General features: G+C 49.2%; 1 gene segment (V, D, J or C); it reads left to right on the top strand.

Annotated features, from left to right (window-relative positions):
* Positions 1-6,030, top strand: part of LOC146542538 (immunoglobulin heavy variable 3-64-like) — a 32,124-nt gene extending 26,094 nt beyond the window's left edge. The window contains 1 exon segment of the V gene segment in view: positions 4,995-6,030. Within this exon segment, the coding sequence occupies positions 4,995-5,533 (539 nt within the window).
* Positions 6,031-7,775: the final 1,745 nt, after the last annotated feature.

Genomic DNA, 7,775 nt, shown 5'->3' with positions numbered 1-7,775 from the left:
TGGGCTGGTTTTTGGTTTCCTGCAGTGCCACCTCTGCATTTCCAGATTTATGATGTGCCCATTCTCTAATGAAGGATTCTTTGAAGTGCTGTGATTAAAGGCAGAATTGCACTGGTGAGGCCGATGCCTCAGCTCAGGCAGTGATCAAGTCTGGAGGAGGCAAGTGAAGTCAGCCTAGCTCAGTGTAGAGGGGCTGTCATGGTTTTATGATTTTTGTTGTCAGTATTCCACATCATAAAAGCATGTAGTGTATTGGTAGTTAAAGAGTTAATTCTCTTCTTCTATGGATTGCTGATAGTTTTGTTGCGTGTCTCAGAAGAGAAGAATGAACTGCAGTTCCCAGAAGACTTCTCTGTTCCATTTCCATTTTTCTGGTGAGAAGATAAAACTGCCTGGGAGTCACAGGACCATTTCTTTTCTTGCCGCATCAAAGAGGGGTGCAAGAAAATCAAAAGTAGGTCAGTCCAGACTCCTTTTAGGTCTAACTAAAAGAGGTCCTTGAGAAAAAGAGATTGTTAACAGAATTGAGTTAAAAGTAAGTAGAAGAGTGTAATGGTAGGCACTGGACATGTTGTCAGAGAAGCCAGGGTAGACACTTCCTCTCAACTGCAACCATCCAACTCACTGCTTCTCCACTGAGTTCACCATCTATCAAAACCACATCTGTACAGCTCTGCAGAGGATGAAAGTCCTCCTTCATGTCCTCACCTTATCCCCTGTCAACAAAGATTGCCTTTCTTCCTTGGCAACATGAGACAACCACAAAAGGATCATGTAGAGGCAAAGGTTGGGATGCAAACAACTGTAAGGACTCTGAAGAGAGAAATGTTCTCACTTGGAGAGCAAGCTGTCAGTACACGCAGTAACCAGCAGCTGACAGAAATTTGTGCCCATCATCTATTGCAGAGGTCCTGTTGATAACCTGTCTGCTTCCCCACAGAGGGAGAGCTGCCAGCAGAACCCCAGGAAGGCTTTTGGGGTCTTCAGGTCTACAAGCATAGAAGAAAGGGAAGAGAGAAGAGGGAGTAGAAGACAGAGAAATTAGGCTTTAGTCGTGTTTTCAGACTGGCAGAGGACTCAGCTCGAAGTGCTGAGATGGAACTATCTCAGGCAAGTAATGCAGGCCTGGGGCTAAACTGCAGGCAGATCTGCCACGTCTTCCTTCTTTCTCCGTTCCAAGCCTCTCCAGTGATCTCCTGTGTTTAGATGCCATGGCAGGTGGGCTGGACTGCTGGGTTTCAATACTCTTCCTCATCCAGTTGCTCTATGGAGAAACAGTGTGACCTCCTTGGGCTCCTCTCACTGGGCCATTCCTGCACATCTTCAAACTGTGCTGGCAGCTCATCTGGAGCCTTGACCTGCTCGGAGCACTGCAGCCTTGCCCTACCAGAAAAGTCCCCAGTGTCTCCTCAGTCAGCTCTGCATGGCCTGACGTTCTGCTTCCCCAGCCATGTCTGTGCACGAGCATGAGTGACATGCTCTTGCATGTACCTGAAGTGTGAGTGAGCTTTTGTTTCTGTGTTTTGTGTTTCTGTGTTCTGTGCACTGTTTGAATGTGCCTTTGTAAGAGCATTGATCTACGAATACCTATGCAGGCACAGGTGTGTTTGTGTGTTTGCACACATGGGACGTGCAAGTGCACATGTACACAGAATTGGACTGACCTTGTGCACAGGTCCAGCAGGTCCCAAAGCCCACAGTGTCCCATCTCTGTACTGGTGTCAGGCGCTGGTGCAACCTGGGCACCTCAAAGTCTGAAAAAGTGCAGGGAAGGCTGATGTGTTTGTGTTTAACTGATTTGAGCCTGCAACCTAGATCTAGTCTTCCCCTGGTGCACCCCAGCATCTCCCAACACTCATTTGCTTACATAAGGCCATCCCATCTCCTGGCTCAGGTGGAAAGAAGTTTCTGCGGGAATCTGCTGGCTTCTTTGGGATTAAGTAGTCCTATTTTCAGAGGGCTGTTTGGCAGAGGATGCAACAACTGGGAGAGAAGGGAATACCTAGAGAGAGCAGGAGGAGGGATGTACTGACACTGTGCCTGGGGACAATGGCTTCAACGAAACAGCCGTGATCATGCAAGTCTTAGGTCATAGCAAAGGAGAGCAGGACACTGGTGACCAAACTGATTCTTATGGGCTTGAACAGACCTCACCAGTTGACACATGGTCCTGTTTTTGTTTTCTCTTCCGTGTGTCTCCTAATCTTGATGGGAGTGACCTCTCCACTGTCGGTGCTGGAAGTGAAAGGCACCTAAGGATCCCAGTCTATATTCTCCTTAGCAAATTCGTCTTCTTGAGATCTGAAAAAGCACTGTTCCCAAAACTGAGAATTTCTGTGTCATCAAGAGAAACATTTGTGTTTCCAGGTGAAAGGCAGTCATCTGAGGATCACTGGCTGTCTAATCTTCTCAGTGCTGCCCTTTGATTCACATACACAATATATTGAATTATCAGCAGTAATATCATTGTGCACTTCCCCTGTACTTCTGGGACCCTGGCCTCTGGGAGAGGAATTTCATGGTTTCTGTCCTTACTGTCCAATGTGCTCTGCTTTCATGACTGTTTCTGACATCTGAATCAGCTTCACAGTTCTCTCTGCTCCCTCTCCTTTCACTCACCAAAAGGAACTCTGCACTTGTGCTTCCATTTCACCATTTATTAAGAGATTTCCTTAAAAAGATACAAAACAGTGTGTTGGAATTGAGGCGGGACTCAAGAGGATTGTGGTTTAGCTTGCATTAAGACTATATGTCTTTGTCTGTTCTACCTCAGAGTATGCTATGATTCCATGACTCCCTGCGTTTCACAGATGACAAGATGATCTGTGGACACTGTTTCTTTGAACAGAAAAAGGAGCCAGGATTGGCCTGGCTGAAGGTGTGACTGAAGGCTTCTAGGTGGAAAAGAGCAGGAAAAGCAAGACACAGGGAACCTGTGGATTCTCTCCTCTTGGGAACAACTGGGCCAAGCAAGACACTGCGCTGATGAATGTTGTGGTTGGGACACCCCCACCTGCATCCAAATCCAGCCCTGCCATCATTCCCCAAATACAACCTCAGCAGACACCTCCCAGCAGCAGCCCTGCTGCACTGTTGAGGCTTGGCTGAAGTGCAGGACATCTGATTGCAGGTGCACCGAGCCTGGGGAACGCAAGGGAATTTCAGTATCAGTTTACATCTCCCTACAGGGAGAAACACACCCTTGCTATGCTTTGAAAATCTTTCCCTCAAAAACATGCCTAGACAAAATGATTTGGCAGTTGCCAGATTTAACCTTTCCTTTGGATCCATTACATGTTTCTTCTTTTATTATCCAGAGAGAACCAACCAGTATGTCCAGTTAGCCTTTGCCACTGTTTTTGGATTTAGTAGAAGCCACCCTTCTTCCGCAGAAGCAGGGAAGGACACACTAAAGGATGCAACAAATATTTAATGAGTCTAAACAAGGAAATAAAATCACTCCAAGAGTAGACACTGAGTATGGGGAGCAGCAGGAACAGACAAGAATCATTTCGTGGCCAAGAATTGTAGAGAGACAAGCAGGTCACTTGAGGCTGGTGGTGAGGGGTACTTACAGAGATCTCTGAGGAGAAAAGACAACAGTAATAGCTTCTGAGAAACTCCACTTGAATGCAAGACGTTGCAGATACAGACAGCACATTGTTTTCCTGTGCTGTTCAATTTCATGTTCAGGCTTCATGCTCTGTTTAGTCCATGCACCCTAAGAGTGTCTGGAAGAGAGACTCAAGCATTTCTGGACAATACAAATCCATTTGGGCAAAAGATTCAGCTCCTGCCCTGGAAGAGTCTAACAAAGGAAAATGTCAGCTTGGGTCACTCCTTAGGGGCTCCTTGAGGCCCTCCTGGCAAGAAGTGGCCCAGCTCCTGGGCATGACTTTATCTCATCTGACACTGCTCTCAGAAAAATTCTGCTGGACTCTTTTTCTTCCTCCTGTTCTGCACTAGGGATGAGAGTATGGAGGTAGAAGTCGGGCTGCATTCTTTCCAGATCCCCAAAGAAAGGCACAGAGGTAAACTGTGAAAATAAGTGCTGTATTTAGTAAAACACAGTAGGAAGAGGTCTAGAAACAGAAAATAAATCCCAGCTCCCTTCTGATGCTGGGAACCCCATCTTTCTTCAGCATCAGACAGAGCCAGTGGATTTAGCCAAGTCACACTGTGCAGACCCTTTCCGTAGAGAGCTCTATCTTCTTTTCACATGAGGGAACTCTGTTTCTGTCATTATACCCTCCAGCACATGGAGTGCAGCAGGGCATGGTGCACTCTGCATGATTCCATTACTGCAGTTCCTCAGGGATAAGGGAAGGGCTCCTCAATTCCGAAATGCAAGGCCCAACAGTGAACACTTGTCAAGCCAAGGATGCAGGGAGCAACACATCAGTTGTATTCCATTCCCTCCTTCCTACAGTGTTTCATATGCCATTGTCAAAGACACAAGGAACAACACAGTGATTAGCAGCAGGCAGCCTGGTTATACAGCAGGCAAATCACATACAAGATTAAAAAACTCGGGGGCTCGGGGAGCTCTCGGGGCGCCGCGTTCCCGGGCAGCAGCACACGACCCGTTCCGCTGCCGGGTTTCGGATCTGCGGCATCACCTGGAACAGCGGGGGGGGGAACAGGACTCGGCCATGTCGTGCTCCACGTCAAGTCCCACCTCTCTGTGTTCCATCCTGCCCATGTCGCTGGGGACACTGTAGGCGGGCAGTTGCTTTTCCCCGTGCCGAAGGAGCTTTCGCGGCCGTTCGTCAGCGCTCCGCCTCCACTGCAGAGCCCGAGGTACGCTGCTGGACACGCAGAGCTCAGCGGGGCTGCCGCCGGCGGGGCCGGACTGCGGGGGGCCGGAGCCGCGCTTGCCTCTGATTGTCCGTTTCGTTCCTGACCTCGCGCTCTTCCCTCCTCTACATTCATGTTATATTTTCTGTAGCAGCAAAGGAATTTTCTGAGTTTACTTCTTCTTATCTTCGCGGCAGTGGCTGTGAGCAGAGCCCAGGTGCAGCAGGAGCCGTCGGCGGAGATCACCGAGGGCACCGAAATCAATATCACCTGCTCGCACCCCAACACTCAGTTCAACCAAGTCATCCACTGGTACCGTCAGCTCCCGGGCCGAGGACCCGCATTCCTCGTTAGCGCCGTTAGTGGCTCCAAGGAGGTGCCGGACCCGGAGGGGAGGCTGTGGGTGTCGGCAGACCGCCGCTCCAGCGCCCTGTTGCTCGCCCGGCCCCGGCTCGGCGACGCGGCGGTGTATTACTGCGCGTTGGTAGCACGGGAAGCGAAGCCGGGGCTGCGGCCGGGCACGAACTGCTTTGGGCGGGGCGGGAGCGCAGTGCCGTCCGAGCCCGCAGGGGGCGCTGCCGCTCCTCCCATGACATTGCTGACATGGAACACGTCCCTCGCACTGCTCGCCATCTCACGGAGTTACGGTTTCCAGCTGCACACCTTCATGAGTGTTGAGTTTATGTGCTGGTGCCACAGACACCTTCATGTGATCTCCTCAGTGTCTCTGTTTTGAGAGTATGAGACTGTGTGAGAAGATTCAGGGCCGCTGGCAGTGAGGTGTGGATTCAGCTGAAGCCAGTGTAAGATGTGTTGGCTGTGAGGGTTACTGGCTCGAGAAGGCTGTGGATCAAGTCCCTTATCAGCTTAAAGGGAATTACAAGTAAAAAGAAACTGATAAACAAAGCACAGAATGACCCCTATCTCTAACCAAATAGGATGACAATGAGCCTCACTATTCCTCTTCAGCCTTTATTGATGTGCCAGATGTTAGATTTGAAGTAGATGAGCTTGAGCTTTGTGAGTGACAAGAGACAAGATGAAAATGAAAATTAGGAGTGCTCTAGAAACATTTGTGGGGCTATGCAAACATTCTAAAGAATATTTAGGGAATGGTGAGAGAGGAGTTGGGAGGAATAAGGGGACTGGAACAAAAGTTCCAGTCAGTACATCTGCACATATGGATGAGCCCTGTGTCTGATCACTGCAGCCCATCCTGTCTCCTTATTAAATCGTGACCTTGTCTGTGCAACATTGAAACTGCTCTCTTTCTCATGTGGGAGCACCCCAAGGTCTAAGCCAGTAGATGCAGAGACTGGTGTGCAGAAGAGATCTGGGTGCCAGCAACCAAAACAACATGCACAGCACATCAGGATTAAACCAGTGACTGGGAGGAGAGAGTATTCAATTCTAGGAGAGAAGTGGGTAAGGAAACACAAAGCTTGGGAGTGGAGGTTAAGTAGGCTGAGATCCCATGGTAATATCTGAGGGATCAGCAGGAGTGTGGGGATGTGTGTGAGAGGAGTGGGTGACTGCACGCATCTGCTGGCCAGCAAACAGCAGGCTGGCCTATCCCGAGAAAAGGAGGAGACCCACATGCTGGGTAAGAGAAGCCAGGCTCCAGGCAGGGGTATTGGATGTGCTGAGGGCCTGAGCTCACACTGATGGGCTGTGTGATTGTGGGAGTGCTTGTGAAGCCAGTGGGTGAAGGTGTGTGCTTCCACAGGGGAACTGCAATCCTGATTAGCCAGAGAGGAGGAACAGGGCTTGGCACTGAGCTTAGGGCTTATAAGAGAAATGGTGTTGTTACCTGTGGGTGTTGCTATGGCAGTGAGTGCCCTGCCTGTGGAGCCAGCAGAGTCATTTCCGGCAGCTCTGTCATCTTGGGGCTGGGAGGTGGTTTTCTGCCTCTTTCTCATTCAGCAAACAGGAGGCTCAGTCTCAGCATGCTTCAGTAAGAAGTAAGAACTTCGTTCCCCAAGTTCCATGTGGAAATCTCAGGGTTGGGAGGAGCACAGAAGATGTTGCATGGTTTTCTACTAGTAATTCTTCCACGTGAATGCTTTCCATATGATGAATGACTGCCATGAAATCCTCACATTATCATGTGTAGTCTAGGGCTGCCCTTCATTCCTAGCAACTTGAGATCACTATTAAAAAGATCGCATGGAGGCTGAGGCTGGGTTGCAAGTAACATTAGTGACTCTGAAGAGGGAAATGAGTTTTCTTCCACAGGGAGCTGTTGTGTAGGCAGCACCAGAGCTGCCAAAAATCTGTGCACATCCCCCCTGGTCAAGCTTTTAAAATGCATCCGTTTGTCCCGTATCAGTTGGGTTGGCTATGGGGAAATTATACAGCCAGAAGAAGGGAATACAAGGAAAAGAGAGAAAAGGGTAGAAAATGGGGAACTTAGCATTGAGCATGGTGGGCACTTTCTGCCATCATAGTGTCTGGAAATTCAGGAGAGATCAAAGCACCCAAAAGTGATGTAGACTCCATCACAGCTGAGGATGCTGTCAATTGCAGCAGAGCTGGAGGATCCGACAGAGGTGTTCTGTAGGTACGCGCTGAGGTTGAGGCCAAGCAAGGCCACTGTCATGGGAAGGGGTTTAATGGTGACTGTATGGTTTTTACCATGCCTTACACAGTGTTACTTGCAGCTGTTGGCTGGTGAGGTTGTACCATAGGATGGGTATGGCAGACATGGTTTTTAGCAAGGCATGTCTCAAAGAGGTAAGAGGGTTTCTTGGCTTCATCCAGAGAAGACACTTTTGTTGTTAATATGTTGGCCCTGCACTGCTCTAGACTCAGGGGTACCATACACAGAAGAGACCATTCTCTGTAGCGCATGTAATGAATGGAAAATATCCCAGCTAATGATACGGGCTAGTGTGTGGCTGTTTCCACTTACACTGCCTTTACATTTTCTGGACTGTTACACCCAGTCTCTCACAGAAGGTTCTTCTGAGTATTGAAAT

The sequence above is a fragment of the Meleagris gallopavo genome, chromosome 29 (genome assembly GCF_905368555.1).
Source record: "Meleagris gallopavo chromosome 29, MGAL_WU_HG_1.1, whole genome shotgun sequence".
Classification (NCBI taxonomy): Eukaryota; Metazoa; Chordata; class Aves; order Galliformes; family Phasianidae; genus Meleagris; species Meleagris gallopavo.
Note: the sequence above shows the minus strand (reverse complement) of the source record. Positions and strands in the feature narration are given on the sequence as shown.